Genomic DNA, 22,401 nt, shown 5'->3' on the forward strand with positions numbered 1-22,401 from the left:
ACTGGGGTTGTTCCTATCTGACATTTCGGAAGGGATACGGAAAACAAAATACACCCAAAATTTGAGTTTAAGCCAAGGGGTGTGACAAAATCTAATAAAAAACATAAAAAATGTTTTGTGGACTTAAACAAACGGACAACATTAAAAAATTGAGTAGACAAGTGTTTATGGCCTAAACTTAAGCGTTTGGCACTAACATTGGGACAGGGCTTTAGGACCCAATTGTGTCAGCCTAAATACGTCGAGGAGCTGACAAAATCGGGTCCTCACTGTATTTTGATATTTGAAAACTGTATTTAAATTATTCAAGAGAACAAACTAATATCGAATTATGCCATAATAGTCTATTTTACTATCCGTTTGATATTCATTGAAGATGTAAAAAGCAAAAGTTTTTTGCAGGAAGGCAAAAAGCTTATTTTTCAAGCATGCCAATTTAAATTTAAATATTTAAGTACTAAATTTACCATTATTTTGATCTACACGTGAATAGCTTATTTAGTTATTATTTTGTTATTGATATCTAAATAATAACATAATTTGTTATTTAATTTTGTCTAAATTTATGCTATTACAATGGCAAAATATGACATTACAGTCCACCACAACTCGATATACTCTATAACTCGATGGATTTTTCGGTCACTTCAAATTTCCATACATGCTCTCCATAAGTAGATATATCTATAACTCGTCGATGTCACGTGAGAGGTAAATTTCTCTCCATGACTCGATATCTATTTTAAAATCCTTCTTATTTGGGTAAACTTGGTCTAATTCTTGTTTGAAGGTGACTGAATACATGCAAGTTGCAGTAAAACTTGAAAAACATGACAATACAAAAAATATTGTCATTAAAAATAACTTGATTTTTCGAGCATTTCGGAAGAAAAATTCAAATAATAGTTTGTAAAATATTACCAACAAAAAAGTATTGCTTTCTTACACAAGTGATCATATATGTATTGGAAATACAGAAATTTCTTTCTTCAATTTTGTGATTTTTTTGTGTCAGTATATTTTATAACTCGATAATTCATGATAATTCTATAAGTCGATGGTCCCTTGAATATTGAGTTATGGAGAGTCGACTGTATTTAGTTTTTATGACATACAAACTTAGTTGTTATTTTTGTTTTTTAACTGTTATTTCAAGCAAACAAAAATAACAAATTTTGAAAAACATTCTACTTTAATGACAAAGTTTGTTTTTCATTTGCAATTCTCCTCTACCCGGAAAGGCACAAACGAAATATGTACTATTCTCATCAAAATAAACAATTTTTCAAGATTGCGCAAATAAAAAACTCGAGGAAGCGCACAAAATGTGAACAAATGTTACAGATCTGTTCACTAACAAAAATGGTACAGCCCTTCAAAGTGGTCTGGGGACATATTGACCACAAACACAGACAAAGGGTTAAAAAGTCCAAAAAACGACCCTCACCCTAAATATGGTGAGAAAGGATCGCGCACTGAATCTGTCCTATGCATATCCCATGAATACGCCTAGATAGATACTGATAGAAATAAGCCTAGCACTTTTAAGCTGAGCGTTTTGATGCTTAAAATAGTTGAAATCTAGCTGTTTTGTCTTGAGAATACGAAGACAAAAAGTGATGTAAAGACACATCCCAACAAAGGATTTTGTAAATTATTAGGAACTGAGCTTCTAATAGGTAATCTAGAATTGACTGCTCTTCCGGACAACGAAACATATGTTACATCGCCCGGCAACAAAAAATTCCATTCATTCACGTCAAATGACCTTGTAGGTATTTCGTGAACAAACCCATACCTACTCTGCGGAAGTGCTGATGCGACACAGAACACAAAAAGAATGAAATCTAAAATCATTTATGACTCACCACCGACGTCTGACTGAGGGCCATGATTGGGGACAGACCGGGAGACACTTCCGGTGTTGCAAAATACTGGTCAGCTGCTTCCTACGCCTAGCACCCCCAAGGTGTACTGTCCTGTTTTCCGGAACGCGTATGGGATGTAATAATTCCGGATAAGTTCAATATGGTTCCACAAGTGGTCAGCTGCGACGGTTCCACTTGTAGCCAATAGTAGACTTTCGTGTTTCGACTTCGACAGGGGGATTCTAAACGGTGTTTGGATGCTTAACTATTATAAACTTGCAATGTGAATTTTGGGAGCGGAAACGTAGCAAGACGAAAGATGGCAAGGCAAAAATTTACACACAAGAGATTTTTCACTTCGTAACAACCGGAGCAACACAAGATGGGGATGAAGGAAGGAAAAAGATTGACGGAAACGCGTGTAGCTTTTAGCAATCGAAAACGACGACGACGACGGAATACGCCAGAAGACGGAACTCCTACGCAGGATTTTCGATTCCCCCAGCAGAGCCAGCCAATGAATGGTGGTGCGGGTTTCGCCACAGAGCGCAGTGAAAAAGCGAAACCAAAATTTTTCGTCACGACACTTTTCCTTATATACGTTTCGAACTGGTCTGGCACCCGTCGGGTAGCTGCACTGACGGTCACTGGAGCAAGCGAGAGAACCGCTGAAGTGTTCGACGTTTCTAATGCCAAGATGAATATTCGGGGTAGGAAAATCGATAACGCTAACGGTTGCGGTGGTGGCGCTCGCTAAACTCTTGCACGGAAAAATCATAGATCCCAAAAAAGTGTTGAGATCAAGTAAAATTTCTCCTTTTTACCAAAGTAATTTTGACAGCTAATGTGAGCGAAATGTAACTTTTCCTTGCGATATAATTGAGTGGTACATTTTTCCGTACGGAAAATTTTGGTTTGCGCGCCAGACTTTACCGACGTTATGGAATCAGCTCTACTTCTCAGCAGCATACACGCAGCGAACTGGACTATCGAAATTCATAGATTTTGCCTTATGAACAATGGAACGATTATTGCAATACGAACGCTTTATGTATCGTTTTAGCATCACTCCATAACCAAGGCGTCGATAGGCGCGGGGTGTACGCACGAGCCTATCGATCGGAAGGTCCTTGGTTCGATTCCAGGTTGCCGCGTAAACTATTTTTGTTTTCCAATTTATTGCCGTAAGACGTAGTTAACGCCAAAAGAAGAATGAGCGAAGAAGCAGAAATTGGTCTGCTTTGATAGTGCGCTTCCCAACCCACGTGTTTGGGTTTATTCATATATTTCATAACGCCAAAAATGGCTATTTTTGACACCCACCCACCCCTTTTTGTATGAATATTTTACATATTTTGTATGAGCCGTAACAACACGACGATACCCACCCACCCCCTTCAGCATTATGAAATTTGTGAATGGGCCCTTTGAACGTGTTGGTTGCGTAAGAAAGGAGTCGACATTTTCCCAATTTTCGACAGTCTATCGTCAAAAATCAAAAGTTTTCTCCATTTCTCGCATAACTTCTGATCTCGCCCTAAAAGCGATTGGTAACCATGTGTGTAGCTCGTTGTTTCTGAGCATTTGAAAGGATTTTCATGTTATTTAACAACGCTATAGGAAAGAAAGGATCATTAGCTACCTGCCCGTGATGTTGGTTTGGATGCTTATTAGAGTGGTTCAAAAAATCCTTTTTGCTCTACACCGCTCATTCGATTCTAGATAAAATTCTGAGAGTCCTCCCAAAATTTGAGCTCATTTGGATGAAAACTGAGACTGCACAAGCCCTTTGAAGTTTATATGGGAATTACTATGGGAAAAGCAAGCAATTCATTCAATCGGTCATAGTGTTTGCCCATGTTCTCTTGGGGATTAGAGCTACTTTGATACTGTGAGATACATTTATCAGCTACAACTTTGCCGAAGACCGTTTTCAAATCGAACGCCTCAGTAATTAGTTATTGATTTATATCCAGTCACAAATTCTTCAGCAGTGCTCATTTAACTTCTGAACAGGCAACATTGCTGCACCTGGCGCGAAAGATAGCACGCACAAATCATGGCTACTATGTTTTACTGCATATACCCAGTGATGCCTGCAGAACAGCCCAATAATTATAGGCAAAGTTTTACAACTCATTCAAAAATCAATAACTAATTACTAGGGCGTCCGATTTAAAAACGGTCTTCGGTAAAGTTGTAACTGATTATTGTATCTCACAGTATCAACATAGTTCTAATCCCCAAGAGCACATGGGCAAACACTATGACCAATTGAATGAATTGCTTGCTTTTCCCATAGTAACCCGGATAAAAACGTATCATTCAGTGAATGGAATAAACCATTAATGTACAATATAACGTATTGGATACAATACAGCGTATTGTAATTGAATGTCGAAGCAATTTTATTCTTGTTTGAATATACAATTCAAAAACAATATGATATATTGTAACAGAACATTGTATTGTTTTTAATTGGTTTTATACCTTACAATTTTGGTCAAATTCCTATTTTCGCGTAAAACAACTGTTGCTTTTTTCTATGTAGCTTTGCTGAAAGAAATAAACAAAACAAGTTCAGAAAGCAAAAAGTGTTGGGTGAAAAATATTCAAAAAGTAAAAATAAGTAGTTTTTTAGAAGTCACTTGACATTAGCTGTAACGACGAATGCAACCATGATACAGTTCGTTGAATTGTTTTTGTATTGTACAACAATACACGAATTGCTTATCAAGACAATACATGAACAATATATCGTATTGTATTTTCAAAATGTTTGTATGAGAAAATATCTATATTTGTATTGTTACGATACTTAACCACCCATACATTATATTGCAAAAATCTCATATACCATACATTGAACTGTTCAAAACAATATATTGTACTGTAATTGTATTGTCATTTTACAATATACTGTATTGTATTTCCAATATATTGAATGGTACTGTTTCAATACGTTATATTGTTTTTGTATTGTATTTTTTATCCGGGAATTCCCATATAAACTTCAAAAGGCTTGTGCAGTCTCAGTTTTCATTCAAATGAGCTCAAATTTTGGGAGGACATTCAGAATTTGATCTTGAATCGAATGAGCGGTGTGGAGCAAAAACGATTTTTTGAACCACTCTACTGCCCATAAAGGCATAACTGTCCCATATGGAATTATTAGGCATTGAGAAAACAGCGCTCAAAGTTTGAAGTTCGCATTTTCATACAAATGTTTATAATTTTATAGTAAATTTTTGAATGCAATATTTATTTAGCTCCACCCCACAGGATACTCAATTTGCTAATATTGATCAGTAAAAAATATAAAGTTCAACATAATTCCAGTTTTGCAGTTGCTATTGGGGTTCAAAGTTCACATAGAGACTGTTATGCCTTTATTTTTCAATATGGGACTGCACCAACTTTACATTTTTCCACAACATTTTCAAACAAAGTGTATAAATTTTGATATGCCTAGTGAAGTGCATATTAAAACATGAATGTTGCGATGAAAAAAGGTGTTGGTTCGAAAATCAATATGGGACAGTTATGCTTTTATGGGCAGTCTAATGCTTATTCTTTCTTTTGCTCAGAAACAACGATCTACACATGTGGCTACCAATGGCTTTTAGGGCGTTATCTCAGAGTATGGGTTCATTCATTTATTTCATAACGCTGAAAATGATCATTTTTGACACCCACCCACCCCTTCGTAACACTTTTTGTATGAATATTGTTCAAATTTTGTATGGGCCGTAACACCGTGAGGACACCCACCCACCCCCTTCAGCGTTATGAAATTTGTGAATAAGCCCTATGCGAGATTTGAGTATTAAATTTCCGACCGATTGGTGGGAAAAGATTAAAAATCTACCGATAAAGGGTTGAATTATTAGTATTCAAAATCTTACATAATTTCGTGACGGTCGCGAAATTTTAGATTTTCAATTGACACCCAGTATATGAGGCTCTGCATTGTTTTTTTTTTGTATGGGTTTTTGACTTTTACTGGCCTTGTTGTTTACAAATTTTCTGTAAGAGTGAAAGAGAGAGGAAGATTTTTGTGCAGAGCCCTATTGCCATAAGATGTAGTTAACGTCAAAACACAGTTTTTTTATTGTGAAAAATTAAGCAAGATGTCTCCGTGCATATTTATACCAAGGTATATATAGAAATGGTGTAGCTCGGATTATTCTTTGTGCGACCTGCAAATGTCAAACTTCGTAACGTCCCACTTTTTTTACTGTGTCCGGTCTGTTGTTGTTGATTGATTCGTTGTTTACATGGTTTGGATCAACATTTCTTGAAGGGATACTTTGATTTGGATTATCAAAGCTCGTAGGTATACACAAAATGTTATTAAAATTGAATAATAATTTTGTTTTAAATGATTTAGTCATATATTTCAATTGGCTATTGAATATATTTTTTTCAAAATCAAAGTGTTCTGATATTACTGTTTCTATCACTATTTTGCAGTTGGAGTATCAACTAAAACATTATGGATTGCTGCCGGGTTTGCTTGGTAGACGAAGCTGACGTATTCCTGTCGCTATTTTCCAAGTCCGACCAAATCTCGATCTCGGAAATGATCAATGAGCTGACCGGATTGAAGGTAAAGCTAGTCTGTAGTTCTTCCACATTGTACGATTGTACGGTCGGCCAAATTTTAACGCACTAGTTAAGGTGAAGATGCAACGAAGGCACACCTCAAATTTTCAAAAGCCTGGAGAACCAGGCAGCAGTTCACTCTGAAAATTTCACCAGCGAGTGATCAAATTTTTAGAAAATTTCACCAGCGAGCGATCAAATTTTTAGCTTGAACGGCTGTTTGGTTTTCTAGATTTGTGCTCTTGTACTCTAGGCTTGGCTTCGTTCCATCTTCACCCTAAAGCTAAGTATGCTGTTTTGCTCAAGAAAAGTAAAGAAATTCCTTGACTGAAAGGGTCAAGAAATTTCCTACAGAGAGCTCCCTTTGAAGTGACATTTCTTCTCAACTGCGTACTGCGATCAGAAAAATATGATTTTCTTGACCATTTCTTGGGAGAAATTTTCCACGCATCGAGATAGGCGATTCCTTTTCTTGTCAGTAGCAAACCGGCCTTAAAGCCTGATTTGCTGCTGAACAGGAATCGCTAAAGAAATTTCTCGCCGATTCCTTGCAGAAATTTTCTACAGCGACTCCCGTTTGAACTGACATCTCTTTTCAACTGCGTACTGCGATCAGATGCGCTTCCTTGATCGATTCCTTGCAGGAATTTTCCATGCATTAAGATAGGCCAAGAAATTACTTGTCAGCAGCGAATCAGGCTTAAGGCCTTTTGGTGCGTCATCACAAAATGGCTTCTTCGATGAAATATAACTGCTTATCACCTGATTAAATGGATAATTTATGCGAAGAAAAATGCTTCAGGTGGTATTGCAATATTTAATCAACACTTTCAGATACAGCATTATCAATTTAGCGACAATAAATATGAGATTTATATTCTCACAACAAATCTCCGATTTCATGCCGCATTTCATTGCCTCACACAACTACACTTGTAAATAGAAGGTGATTACCTTTTCGATTGTAATTCAGCGGCAAGCATTTGTGTTTTGGATTCCATATTGCGTTCACTACACTTCCACTAAACAAATCTTTTATTCACTTTCCTTAAATGAACACATTTCCACCGGGATTTCAAAATTTATAAAGTTTTATCAACCGCATCACTCAAAACAATTATGGTGATGGTTTTCACTTGTTGCGAATCGGCGTCGCCACCGCACACTGAGACATGCCTGTGTTTATAGTCTAAAATATTCAACTTTTTTTTTTCTGTTGTATTAATTTTCAGTGCGGAAAGGTTGGGCAAAGCATAGAAACTTGAAGCTCATACGTTGTTTGTTTTTCGATTCTCTCAAATTACAGAAATCAGCTCTTCGAAGCATAAAATCACACTTCAGTCGTCGCGCTGTTGTATTTTGTACAACAGTAAAGAAAAACCTCGCTTATCGCACACAGCATCAGCGTGATGGTTCTAACGGCGGCAAACCGCGCGACGACTGGAAGGTTAAAGCGAAGTAAGCACCTCAACAGAAAAGTAATCGCCTATCTCGATGCGTGGAAAATTTCTTGCAAGAAATGGTCAAGAAAAGCATTTTTTTTGATCGCAGTACGCAGATGAAAAGAAATGTCATTTCAAATAAAGCTCACTGTAGAAAATTTCTTGACCATTTCTTCAGCAGAAATTTTTACTTTTCTTGAGCGGAACAGCATATCTAGCTTAAAGGCCGATTTGCTGCTGACAAGAAAAGTAATCGCCTATCGTGATGCGTGGGAAATTTCTTCCAAGAAATGATCAAGAAAATCACGTTTCTTTGATCGCAGTACGCAGATGAGAAGAAATGTCATTTCAAATGGAGCTCTCTGTAAACATCAAGTAGAGTATTATAAAAAAATGAGTCATGACTGGCGAAAGTTTAGCGTGTCTAGCGTTGAATCGAAACGTGCTGTAAAAACGGAAAAGCCGCGCAAACAGGATTTCATACTTTTTTGACAGAGATCGCCTAAATGGGTCTTGAAACAGGAAATGCGTTCGGGTTGAGATAAATGTTATGATAGAGTAGAGCGCATGCGTACTGCGAGGGTTCATTCAAATATTACGTTACGCTAAATTTGCCAATTTTAGACCCCCTCCCTCCCCCACGTAACAGCTTTTGTATGGAAAATTTTATTTTTTTGTATGGACCGTAACACTATGTAAGACCCCCTCCCTCCCCCTATTGCGTTACGTAATATTTGAACGATCTCTGACCATTTGAAAATTGGGTTGGTATCAAGCACGTTCCCCGACATTTGTGAGATTTATGCCATCGCTATAATATAGCCTATTTCATCATCTACCCGATGGGAGTGGAAAGGGAAGGGACGATGGGAAGAAATAGGAGTGGCGTCCCTTGAACAGGGAAGATCGCATAAGCGAATTGAGAGTATGTAGCTCCATACCACAATAATGGGTTCGAACAGCGCCCTAAAAAGGGCACTGCAAAACGCATGAGCGTGAAGAGAGCCTACAGCTACCAGACCGTCAACTTTCCCTACAATCCTTTCATAACAAACAAGGCGCGTTACTATGATAACAAAATGAAGTTTTCAACATCAGGGCTAAGTTGATGTGAATCACAAAAAAATGCATTTGATGCAAATCAATGCACATTTGATGTGCATCAAACAAGTGATCCACCCCTTGTACTGACCTGGGAGGGAGAAACCGATACGAAATTTCTGTACGTCATAGTGAGCCGAGATTCTGCTGTCACAAACTGTCACTGTGAGCCCCGATCTTAAACAACGGATAAACATGAAAAAAACGCGTAATTGATCAAAACATATTTTTGGATTTCATCAAATGTGACAAAAAATCGATTGATAAGCTATTCATGCCTGTTCAAAAGTAATGTCACGATAGCACCTTTTATTCTGATTGAATATAAAGTATTCAAATACGCATAATTTTACTTTTTTTTTATAAAAACGAAAATAAAATGCATTGAAAACTTTGGCCCTTTTTTCATGTTTGTCAGAAAATTTCGAAGATACACAACAAAAGAAAACTAGCGATTTTCATCAAGTCTGCCTTGATTGTCGTTGGCAAGCTGGAGTTTTCTTGCAGTTTGAAAAACAAATGTGTCATATTTCGTGTGTAGTATCGGTGCCTCCCTCCCAGGTACTGACCACAGTAAGTTAAGAATAACAGAATGTCCTGAGATTCAGGCTTTTGAATTCAGTTTTACAAATAATTTATTGATATCGCAATTACGCAAAAACTGGACAGTTACATATCAGGTGATAAGAAATTCCATAATCAGAATCACAACTATCACACACAAATATATCAGCACGCTGAATTGAATTGAAATCGGTAATATAGGAAGTTAAGGTGACACGGGAGACCGTGTTATTTTCCCTATCTTTTGTCTTACTCTAACAATTATCATCAAAACTTTGCAGAAGCAAATCTCGAGTTTTAGTGAACCGATGAAGCTGAAAATTTAATGGGTTATACACTACATATATCGATATATGGAAAACTAGTCGCATCAATCCTAATGGTAAAATGAATATCGTTATGTATCGACAATCTTCACTAAGGCAGCGTCCATTTATTACGTAACGCTAAAATTGGAAGTTATATACCCCCTTCCCCTTCGTAACGCTTTTTGTATGAAAAATTTAAAATTTGTGTATGAGTCGTAACGCTTGAGCTTACTCGCCCCTCCCCCTCGCCAATAAAAGCTTCTTGGAGGTCAATTATAATTCTTACTGCACTTTTACACTTTAATTATTTTGTTTAGTTTAATACATCAGTTCTGAATGAGTGTTTGTAATATGGAAGAAATTGGAAAAACTGATGCTTGAAAGATTGCGAAGGTAATTCCGTCTTTTAATATTCCTTTAAATAACATAAATAATGAAACACATATTTGTTTCAGGTGTAGTCATCAGCGAAATTTGAATATTAAATAAACTGAAGGCAATCACTTTAAAATGTTATACATTCAGCAATAAGTGATGCAATGTTGTTTTTTTATTAGGATACCCAAAGCTTTCAGCATGTAGAAATGTCAAATAATGCAAATGGATTTATTACTTAAACAAATAAAATAATCTTTGATTAAATAAATAACATTTTTATTTCAAATAGAAAACTTTGTTGTTATAAAAACATAATTTTTTAACAAAAAATTATATTTGTTTAAACAAAAATCATGTTTTTTAAAACAGAAATTATATTTTTAAAACTGTTTTGTACGCGGCTGTCTAAATCAACAAAAATAATTATTGAACCAAATTTGCAGTGTTGTTTAAAAAAATGAAAACCAATTATAGGCCGGCAAACAATGCATATTTTTTGTTGAATCCATACAAAATTGATTTATATTTAAAATTGTTTTCTCTGCGTGCAGTATATTGTGGTGCTCATTTTAAATCCACATCCAGCGGCGGCGGTAACGCGCAGAAGATATGCACGCAATTCAAACGCAATGTCAAATGTTCAAATAGGCTTGGATTTTTTCGTTCTTCAAGGACGCAAATGTTTCAAATTGGCTAAATCTGAAACATTTGATGATTTTCATTATCACTGCGACGGTATTGTGCTCTGCAAGATAAATCCACGTAATGCGATTATCTGAAAATGTCGATATACCGTCGCAGTGATAATGAAAATCACCAAGTGTTTCAGATTTAGTAAATTTGAAACATTTGCGTCCTTGATGAATGAAAAATTCCAAGCCTACTTGAATTTTGACGTTGCGATTGAATTGCGCGATCGACATTTTCAGATAACCGCATTACGTGGATTTATCTTGCAGAACACAATATCTCGCCAACAGCAACTCGGCTTCATTGATCCATACGGAAGACTTTGTCACTGCCTTTCCTGATGTCAAAAGCATTGATTCCAACACATTTTAAGGTTTTCCAATCATCAACGCTTAGTACATCCTCCACATCCTCTCCGGTGTCGATAACGAACCGCCCGAATAAAAAATACAATACAAAAACAATATAACGTATTGTAACAGTACCATTCAATATATTGGAAAAACAATATAGTATATGTAAAATGACAATACAATTACAGTACAATATATTGTTTTGAACAGTTCACTGTATGGTATATGAGATTTTGTAATATAATGTATGGGTGGTTAAGTATCGTAACAATACAAATATAGATATTTTCTCATACAAACATTTTGAAAATACAATACGATATAATGTTCATGTATTGTCTTGATTAGCAATTCGTGTATTGTTGTACGATACAAAAACAATTCAACGAACTGTATCATGGTTGCATTCGTCGTTACAGCTAATGTCAAGTGACTTCTAAAAAACTACTTATTTCAACTTTTTGAATATTTTTCATCCAACATTTCTTGCTTTCTGAACTTGTTTTGTTTATTTCTTTCAGCAAAGCTACATAGAAAAAAGCAACAGTTGTTTTACGCGAAAATAGGAATTTGACCAAAATTGTAAGGTATAAAACCAATTAAAAACAATACAATGTTTTGTTACAATATATTATATTGTTTTTGAATTGTATATCCAAACAAGAATAATATTGCTTCGACATTCAATTACAATACGCTGTATTGTATCCAATACGTTATATTGTACATTAATGGTTTATTCCATTCACTAAATGATACGTTTTTATCCGGGCGAACGTTTACACCTCCGACAACAGCACTTACAGTACGCTTGCCTTCAAGATGAAACAACTCACGCATCTCGACGGTATTTGTTACGTCATCCAATTCTCGCACATATTTCTCTTTTCGATCACGATTCTTGCTATTCTGAGTTGATGCCGCTTGGTCGGTATTGCTGGGTTTTACAACATCGTGCATAATGTCCTAGTCTGCCGCATTTGCTGCAACGGGAACTTTTTTCAAAGTACTTCAAAATTTTCCTTGAGGCTTGAGGGTTATCGGAATTTTCCAGCAGCTTTTCGCTTGGTTTGATTCCAGAGTCGTCGACAATTGTAGTGTAGTCAGTCCCAATCGTTCGGATTACGGAGAGAAATCAAAGCTTGACTTATCCAGTGAACGTCATTAAAATGAAAGAGGTTTTTATTCCAACTCCTACTATAATCCAATACAGGAACATCCGCCTACAACAACACATATTGTACTTTCGACTCTATTTCGAAAACTATGGTTAAATACCAGAACACTGTATTTTTACATGTTCATACACACTAAACTCTTACGGTGAATTTCACTGTAATCTCGACAGCTGAACAGTTCGGTGAAATAAATCACCGTAATTCCGTCGAAATTTTACGGATTCCGGTGATTTTTAACGGAATACTGTAAAAATTTACCGTACTCCGTTAATTTATTTCACCGAACTGTTCAGCTGTTGAGATTTTACAGGAATCCGTAAAATAATTTAAGTGTGTACATATTTTTACTGTGCGCATACCTTACCAGGCTGAAATTAGAGCTGAGAAACGAATCAAAAATTTGAATACCTAATAATGTACTAACTTCAAGTTGCAGCCAACGGGCCAGAAATGATAAGATCATTCAAATTGTTTGCGAGTTATACTCACAAAAGGAAGCCGTGTTTTATGCAGTTTTGATATGGAAAAAGAAAGCGGAACAAAAATGTTATTCATTATTTGTATTATTTAATCTGTGTAAACTCTGTTTTTCGCTTTGCATATGGTTTTTATTTGTTACTTTATCCTTACTAGAAAGCAATTCAAATTCTTCATCGAGTTCAAATTCTTTGTGATGGCGATGGCGTAAGATTCTTTACAGGCCTTTTTTTTCGATCTGCACGGCAAAAATTTCCAGATATGCTATTGTAACATGAATCGAAAGTGAACATAACCAAAGAGACTCTCTTTTGCAGATAGGACCATTTGACATTATCTTACTGGTATGATGAGCATATATTATAGCCCGAGAGATGTAATTTAATGATTCATAATCTCTAAACGCCAATGTAAGCGTTACTGTCCGTTCATTCTTATGATATGCAATACAATAGTTTTTCGATTTTATTATAATTAAGTTTGCAGGTGGGATTTGAACCCACCAGTTCTGTATATTAGACGAGTGCTTTGATTAACTAAGCTATAGAGCCACCTGATGACCCAATAGCTCAAAAGGTTACAATTTTCAAATTCGAATCTCAATAGCTGGCGCAGATCTCTTTCATGACCCATATCAGGGTGTCTACTACCTGGAAAAATCTGGAAAACCTGGAATTATCAGGGAATTTTATTCAACCTGGAAAAAACCTGGAATTCTCAGGGAATTTTGGATACACTCAGGGAAATTATTTTGAAACAATAGTGCATGGTTGAATATGTCGTTTTGTGAAACAGAATCGTTTCAATAAAAAAAATTTCGGCTGCGCCGCTATCAAAACGCTAGTTGACATGTTTAGTCATTTTAATGATTTTTATTTATTCAGCATAAACATGTATAGGCAAGGAAGCAAAATTTAAGATTCATGAGCATATGAAATCTAGTTGAAAACATTCCAATTTTTTTCGCTTGTTCAAATAATTTTACGTGTGTGCTACAAAAATAATAAACTTTTTGGGTAAAGAGAAAAACATACAAAAATACTATATTTTTAAGGTTAGCTGATTTATTTTTTATAGTCTTGGTCACTATTTTAATGCAAGTCTCTATTTTTGGTTAAGGTCTCTAAAGTCTCAATTTTAATCAAAATGGTCGCTTGTAGTGAATCCTGGAGCAAAATTCTAGAGACTCCAGAGAAACTTACAAAGACTATTATACGATTATTTCTCAAGTTCTTAATGATATTTTTCTCAGATCCCGAGGAATGCTTCAAGAATTCTAGTAATTTTTCCAGTGATTTCTTCTGGAATACTTCCAGGAATGCTACCAACGATTTTTCAATGGATGCTTAAAAGAGTTTCTGCAGAATTTGGTCTAAAGTTTCTAGAGCTTTCCACCGTCCCTCCCCTTGGTTATGCGACCTTGCCGCGATGGGATGGCACAATCCATTAGCCCATTAGATGGAAACCAAAGGCGTAACCTGTAGTGGTGGTATCACATTTTGGAATTTTTGCTTAAAGCCGCGTCATAATTTATATGGCATAGACGCACTAATATCTCGGATGTGATCCAACGGACGTTCTGCGTCGTTGATAGCATCGATGCCCATTTCAAATAATTAATCTATTCGAAGTGGACATTAATACTATTTGCGACGTTCAGTTTGCCTTTTGCTAACCAGAATGATCCGTAGCCACTCTTACTATTAGCTAGCTAGATACATCGTTATCATATACGACGTAGGGAATATAACTCTGAGGAAAATGACTAGTAGATTCACTGAGTAGAAATAAGTGGCGACAATCTTATTTTAATATGATTTTTCATTACCATAACAAGGAATACCTCTTTTGTAACAATGGTATATAAAATCTAATTCCAGCTTCATTTTCGCAAAATTTACAAGTAGAAAGTAGGTGTTGTGAAGCATTGCATTTGCGTTAGCGTTAGCGTTAGCGTTAGCGTAGTTAAGGTGCTGTGGAGCATTGCATTTGCCACCGAAAAGTGAATCTCGTAGGAGACTGTAATAGAAGCCTAAGGTAACTTTACTCTTGAATATTCACTATAATAATGACTATTGAAAGTAAGACGCTGAGATCGATCATTAGGGTACACTTGCTAGTTTCGAGAAATTGTTGAACAGACAAGGAAAGTGATTTTTTCTTTAAGGATATATGAACGCAATGACCAATAAATACTTTCAACAACAAAAAACGAAATTAACTAGAACTACTACTAAACATCCAAGTTTGTTAAGACTTGACGACAATTGACATTTAAGCTTCTAATCTTACGTAAAAGACAGGAGTAGTCAAAATAGCACTTAAATGACAATTTATTCAAAATCATTTCGACTAGACAGTATTAGTAATGACACTACTACACTACTATTTCAAACAAATTCTGATGGAGCTGCTGATTGCCACAATGCTTCCTTTTCTCAGAAGTAAGGTAATATGGGTATTTTTCAAAAACTACCACGTCACAATACGAATAAAAACCAGTGTTCATGTGGGCACCATAGCCTATTCCGTCTGAGTATTGGTCCTGGTAGAGGAGAAACTTGGCAAAAGCCAGACCGAGGGTTCAGCCTTGACAAGTTAAGCTGTCTGGCAGCTCCAACTGAATACCATACAAAAAAAGTTTCTAGAGCTTTCCACCGCTTCCGCAAAGGTTTATTCCAGAGTATTAACAAACCTGCAGTAATTTTCACAGAGATTATCCTGAAAAAAAGCTAGCAATTATCACACGATTTCCTCCAGATGTTTTCCCTCTGATTTTTGTTACTTCTAGAAAATTTCGCACAGAACTTACAGGAGCTCTTCCACTAAGATTTATTCCAGAGTTTATAAAAAAAAAGTTTCGTCATTTTTCCAAGAAACCCTGTAATAATTCCAACGTATTGTTTTTTTCATTTATTCTAGGCATTTTTATAAGAACCCTTTTTAAATTTATTCACGATTACTCTCAGGAATTGCTCCTTCAGTCATTGTTCGATGAAATCGAACTTATAAACTTATAAACTTTTCCAAGAATTCCTTGATAAATTTAACTTTCTTATATATTTTTTTTTAATTTCTTATAAAATTTCTCACACTGACTGTATTTAATGCCGACAGATAGAGATATGGTGAGGGATAAGTGTGGTATATTGGATTGTGGGGTTTGGGGATGCTACAAAGGTCATTAGCCAAATACTTCAGTTTACCGTAGCGTAGCTGTAGTATAATTGGTAATGCGTCCGTGTACAGAATGGAAATTGTGGGTTCAAGTCCCGCCGGCTACATTATCTTTTAGCACAATGTTACCACAATTACACTTAATTTGGCAAACATATCTCTATCTGCCGCTATTGCATACCTTTACCCTAAAAGTAAAAAAAGCTGACTGCAAAAAGTCGAAAATAAAAAAGAGAAGAGTTTCTCCAGGAATTCTTTCGGCATTTCTCCAGCATTTCATCAACATATTATTCATGTGGTCCCATTTCTTGAATAATTTTTCAAATTAAATGTTCAAGTCTCAATGGATTCTTCTCATTTTCTTTCTATGTTCCGCACCAGTTAATACTATAGTAATTATAACAATATTTCTTTTCCAAATTTCTTCTTAAACAAAACTGTAAGACTTTATTCAGAGTTTTGATTTTTTTTTCAGTCATATTAGCAATTTATTAAAAGCATTCTAGAAAGCGCTTCATCAAGAATCCCGGATTTCGACATTCTTTGTGAATTTCTCAAAATTTTCTACAATAAAAAATCTGACAATTTTCTTTGATGAGACAACCCTTGATGAATGATTGGAAAAAAAAACTTTAAATACTTCATTGGAAAACTTTGTCAAAAAACTTGGAGGAATTTCTGAAGGAGGTTTGAATTTGAATCAATTTTCGGAGAACTTGTAGATTCATTGAATCATGAAACGTTTTTTGGACGGATTCCTGATCCTTAGAAAAAATCCAGATCGAATTCATGAAGGTATCTTAAACGAAATTCTTGGCAGAATTACTTACAGCACAACGAGCAGTCGTAATGGCACGAGTACTTTTCTGATGTTCATAAAACTGAATCCCATTTTAGGAAAGTATTTTTTTTCTTAGGTTCAAATAGATCATTTTTAATATCTGACTTTGATGATGAAAGGCACTTTCAGATCATTTGATAATCATTCTTGGTTTTCGTGGAATTATAACAAAATTACCAAATGATTCTGCACGCGTTCTGTTGGGCAGTGCATCGTTGAAGCCCAAGTAGAAAAGTAGTTTTTTAGTCGCCGAAGTATTTTTTTCTCGTTCTAGTTTGCACGCGTTCTGAGAGCAATCGAGTTTGGGTTTTCGCGTCGCCGGATTGATATTTTATTTTTGTGAAATGAGCATGCTGATTGAAGTAGTGTTTCGGCTGGTGTAGTTTTTGAAAAACGTGTTTATAGCAGAAATAAGTTGGTTTATTCTGCTGGGCAGTGACAGCAGAAGGAGAAGATGCATCGAGGCCGCACCTCAGATTTTCGGGAGCACGAGTCTGGAGGGCCGGGGGCTTCATCGATCACTCGCTAATGGTGACCAATCGATCAAATTTTCAGCTTGAGCTGCTGTCTGGTTTTCTAGATGTATGCTCTTGAGGGTTTGAGTTTTAGTTTCGTTTCATCACCAGAAAAATCGTTTTTGTTTTTGTGTCGTTTTTGCACTCGTTCTGAGTGCTATTGAGTTCAGGTTTTCGCGTTGCCGGAGTGATATTTTACTATTATGAATTGAGCATGCTGATTAAAGTAGCTTACAGTTGTTCAATAAAGGATGGATGATCAATTTGGTGAGCTCGTTTCATGCTTTTATTTAAAATGTACAATATATTATGAATTGTATTTTAAACATGACAACGGTGGACATGGTACTTAAATGCATTGATTTAACAAAAATAAATATGAACATTTAACAAAAATAAATATGAACATTTCGTCACTGTAAGTGTCGACATATCCGGGTAGAGGTGAATAACAAAATAATGGTAAAATAAGAACAAATTTTGCAATCATATCTGGTTTAACCATTATTATGTTATTAATATATTATATAAATATCTCATCAATAGCAAAACATACACTCATAACAAAATTTGTCATTGGTATGTTATCCTTGAAAGTCATGTAATAACTAATCAATAACAAAATATACTATCATGGTAAAATGTATTTGTGCGAACATACTAAAAAAAACAATAAATATCTAAAGAATAACAAACATTGCCATCACAGTAAAATATGTCTTTAGTTTGATATTTGAAAACTTTATTTAAATAATTCATGAGAACAAACCAACATCAAATTTTGCCATAATAGCTCATTTTACTATTTGTATGATATTCATTGAAGATTTAAAAAGCAAATGTTTTTTGTAGGAAAGCAAAAAGTTTATTTTTCAATCATGCTAAATTTAGATATTAAAGTCAAAGAACTAAAATTACCATTACCATTACCATTCAAAGCCAAACTCCTATCTTTGAAAATAAATGTTTAGTCATCTAATATGAAAAAATCTTCAATCATTAATGCATTTTAAAGAATTTCTTGAACCTGGATTTATTTCCCAGAACCTGGAAAAACCTGGAAATATCAGGGAATTTTATTTCTGTAAATGAGTAGACACCCTGCATATCTTAACCCATATTAGCTTAGTTGGTCAAAGCGCTCGTCTAACATGCAATTTATTTATAATTTGCCCATCTTTACCAAGCGCAATGAGTTAATACGTTTAGGAATTTTCATTTTATTACGCTTCAGTTGGTACATCACGGCAACATAAAAAAACTGATCCGGGATATGATCGAGAAACTAATGTATGCTGTTTGAGATATCTTTACACATGCTTCTTTCTGCTATTGCGTCACTTCTGGGACAGAACATGTTGTTCATCTTAATCCGAGCGCTTCCTTTGCCTTTATAAGGTATACTTACAGGCTGGGGATGAAGTATGAAATAACCTATGATGATGATAGTCACTTTAGTTTATGTCAAGTTTGAGCTAGATATCAGCGGAATCATATCTATACGTATTTCTTTCAGATTTTGAAAGGCGACGGTCTTCCTCGGTTCATTTGCAAGGAGTGTTCGGAAGACATTAAGAAATGCTACAGGGTACGGCTCAAGTGCTTGGAATCCGACCAACAGCTACGCAGTACTCTAGAGCAAACGCATAAAAGGTAAGTGCACGTTTCATAAACTATCAACCTAGGTAGGCAATTGACTCAGGGTCCTTTCAACATGATTTTTAAAATTTGTTGATTTGTTTTCCGTTGACTTCTTAAATGTTGTACAGTATCAAATTTAGCTATGCTTGTAATACCTCTAGATCTAGAACATATTTTTTTTGTTAATTCATTTTCTTTTATGTAATGTTCTACCATGGTGTACTTTTTTTTGCGATTTGCAGAATGAAAATGGTGGAATTCTATCTCCAGAAAGAGATACAAAAAGGGGAATCAGCTGGAGCGGAAAAAATGACCGATGATATATCTCCTGAGGTTTTGAAAAATGTCATATGCGATGACAAACTGATGAAAATGCTACCTTCTGAAGATGAACCGAAGAATCTTGCTGTGGGGTCCGACTCACTGATCATTACAACTGTGCCACCAGTTTCTGAAAATGTGCAGGTGGCTCTAAATCAAGTTATCATTAAACAAGAAAGCAACGTCGATTTGTTAGTCGAAAACGTATCTCAGGACGATGAGGATGTCAATGAAGAAGTAGTAGAAGAAGAAGAGGAAGAGGAAGAAAGAAACTCGTACATTGAGGAAGAAACATTGGAGGAAAATGTTTCATCAGAGAAGCTACCAAATGAGGAGTGTATCACTTCGAATCAGAACGTGGTTGAAGAAGAACTTGAATATTCCGAAGTATATTTGGAAATGAATGACGAAAGTCCTGAAGGAGAACATTACACCATTACAACAGAGGAGGAAGGTAATGTAGAACAGGTAACCATTGTTGATAAAGTTGATTCAGATTGCTCCCAAGAGGAAGATTCCGGTAAATTTATTTGCTGCGGCTGTAAAATGCAATTTAGTTCAAACGAAGAACTATTGCAGCACTCAGCAGATGAGCATGAAAAAATGAGACTGAAGCGTAGTGCAAAACCGTTTGAGTGCAACATATGTTTCAAACGATTTCTCAGCGAGGCTCGATTGATTCTCCATCAGTCTTATGTGTATCGGGAGAAAAATCACGTTTGCGACAAGTGTAGCTCTCGTTTCACGTGTCGCGGTTCGTTACTAAACCATATGAAAACACATGCTGATCGGACTTACTTTTGTGAAGATTGTGATAAATCTTTCCACACAAGTAGCACATTGAAGTCTCATCGTCTGCTGCACTCTGAGTCGAAGCAGTTCAAATGTCCTGCAGAAGATTGCGATAAAAGTTTCCTCAGAAAATCTGACCTGCATATCCATCTCGTATCACATTCCGACGAACGCCCCTTCGAATGTGAAATATGTTCTAGCCGTTTCAAGTCGAAAGCTCACTTAGTGCACCACGGTAAGGTTCATACCAAAGAGAAGCCATACAAATGTAACAAGTGTGACAAAGCCTTCGGAACATACTCGGCGCGCAAGTTCCACCAGCTGGCTCACGAGGGAATCCATCCATACAAATGCAGCTATTGCGATAAGATTTATCAGCGCAATACGAAACTGCAGGTTCACATTCGTCGTATCCATACCGGTGAGCGTCCCTTTGCGTGCGATATGTGCGAAGATGAACGATTCTATCAGAACTGGGAGCTAACTGCCCACAAAAGAAAGGTTCATAATTTGGAAGTGACCAATCAACAGCATGGACAGAAGGTGGAACCAGACGATGATGAGGAGGATGCAGAAATGGGCGAGGAAGAGGGCATGGAGGAACAATTTGAGTATGAATCGAAAGCAAAACGATTAAAATCCTCTCCAAAGTAAAAAAGAAGTTTGATGAATGAGTGGCAGTGATCATTTGTTAACTAATTGAATGTTATACAATTCAATGATATTAAAAGTTCGTTAGGAATAAATACAATTTTTTCGAGAGGCCTCTCTTGTTACTTATTTTGTAATCACATCCTTTGTTGTTCTGCGAGAGGGCTGTAACTAACCTAAATTTGAAAAACTACACATCCTTTAATTGTTTAAAACGTTTTATTACCATTTTGATAAGGGTCATTGTAGTACGCTTCAGAATCATTGAAGCACATCTGATGCCGTTCTTTGTAATGCAGTTGAATTGCAAGATAAAATTTACATTAAATTTATTTTTTCAACACACTTGCCAGACTCCATACAAAATTTTTCATTTTGTATGGCAAGATACAATTTACTGTTTTGAACCCCCAAAACATAACTTTTGACCATCGAAACTTTGTTTATAAGTATTGTTATCAAGATTGTTATACACATGAAGTTCGAATTCTATGGCAAATAAAGCAATTAAATTGTCATACAAGCTGGTAAACTTGCATGCAAGTTGGCTGAAATAGGGGAAGTGTATCAGTTATGGCCATAGTGGTTCCCTATTTGGCCACATAGGAAATTTTGATAACTTTTACATTTTAAATCTTTTTGAATGTTTTAACATCAAGATTTATCTTAAATCTAACTACTACAATACACAAAATATTTAAAAATTTGAAGACATTAAAGTAATTACGTATGGCGAAATAGGGAACCACTATGTCCATAACTGGTACACTTACCCTAGTCAAATTATGCATTTTCAACAGTCAATATCTTAATATTACGGTTGTTCAGAAAATTTTCCGTTTTACGGTAGCCGCAGAGTTCTACCGCAGCTGTTAAAGTTCTACCGCAGGCTCTGAAATCATTCTATCATTGAAGCAACAGATTCAATCATAGTATGCTTGATAGAGAAAACAATCATCAAGACGGTCTCCAAGGTATCATTGGAGCCTACTGATGATTTACCAGTGCAAATCAGTGATGTGACAGCTGCGGTAACTTTTCGTTGAGCCGTAGAAAATTGCAATAGCTAGACTACTATGATAACAGAAAAAAAAAACAGTTTTAGAATTCAAGAATTTCAAGCGTGGGTTCGATTCCCACTTCGGTCGGTGATAACTTTTCGTCAAACGATAATTTCATCACTGGGATACTGGGTGCTCCGTGTTGTCCGTTGCCTAATGTTAGTGATTGTTCAGTCTGTGCAGCCTTTGTCTGAAGACGGTGTAAATTGTCTTTTTTTTTAAGACTTTTAGCCGGTAGCTGGTTTGTCTCCAATAATTTACTCCTAGTGTTTAAAGCTATGAGACATCGTGGAACTTCTGAAAAAAGGTTAATGATATTAATGTGTCTTCTTCGGACAGCTGAATCAAAGGAAAACGTTGATTGAAAAATTCCAGTATAAGAAAAACGCACGAAAATACCGTAGAATGACGATGTTAAGCTAGTTCTGGTGTATAAAA

General features: G+C 35.8%; 2 protein-coding genes across 3 annotated transcripts in view; one reads left to right on the forward strand and one right to left on the reverse strand.

The window, feature by feature from the left end:
* The window catches only part of LOC5568668 (transcription initiation factor IIA subunit 1), a 57,123-nt gene extending 54,614 nt beyond the window's left edge, over positions 1–2,509 (reverse strand). Inside the window, exon 1 of the mRNA XM_021853114.1 lies at positions 1,869–2,509. Within this exon, the coding sequence (XP_021708806.1) occupies positions 1,869–1,892 (24 nt within the window). The 5' untranslated portion in view covers positions 1,893–2,509. The remainder of the gene's footprint in view (positions 1–1,868) is intronic.
* A 3,585-nt stretch (positions 2,510–6,094) lies between these two features.
* On the forward strand, positions 6,095–21,016 carry LOC110678451 (zinc finger protein 239-like). Of its 2 annotated transcripts, none has more exons than XM_021851356.1 (4): positions 6,095–6,200; positions 6,342–6,477; positions 19,014–19,150; positions 19,381–21,016. In XM_021851356.1, exons 2-4 carry the CDS (start codon positions 6,364–6,366, stop codon positions 20,903–20,905), a joined length of 1,776 nt encoding a protein of 591 aa, XP_021707048.1. In that variant the 5' UTR covers positions 6,095–6,200; positions 6,342–6,363; the 3' UTR covers positions 20,906–21,016. The 2 variants fall into 2 exon arrangements, with proteins under 2 accessions (XP_021707048.1, XP_021707047.1); XM_021851355.1 differs by having other exon boundaries at positions 6,098–6,204.
* The last annotated feature ends 1,385 nt before the right edge of the window (positions 21,017–22,401 follow it).

This window comes from Aedes aegypti, chromosome 3, assembly GCF_002204515.2.
Source record: "Aedes aegypti strain LVP_AGWG chromosome 3, AaegL5.0 Primary Assembly, whole genome shotgun sequence".
Lineage (NCBI taxonomy): Eukaryota > Metazoa > Arthropoda > Insecta > Diptera > Culicidae > Aedes > Aedes aegypti.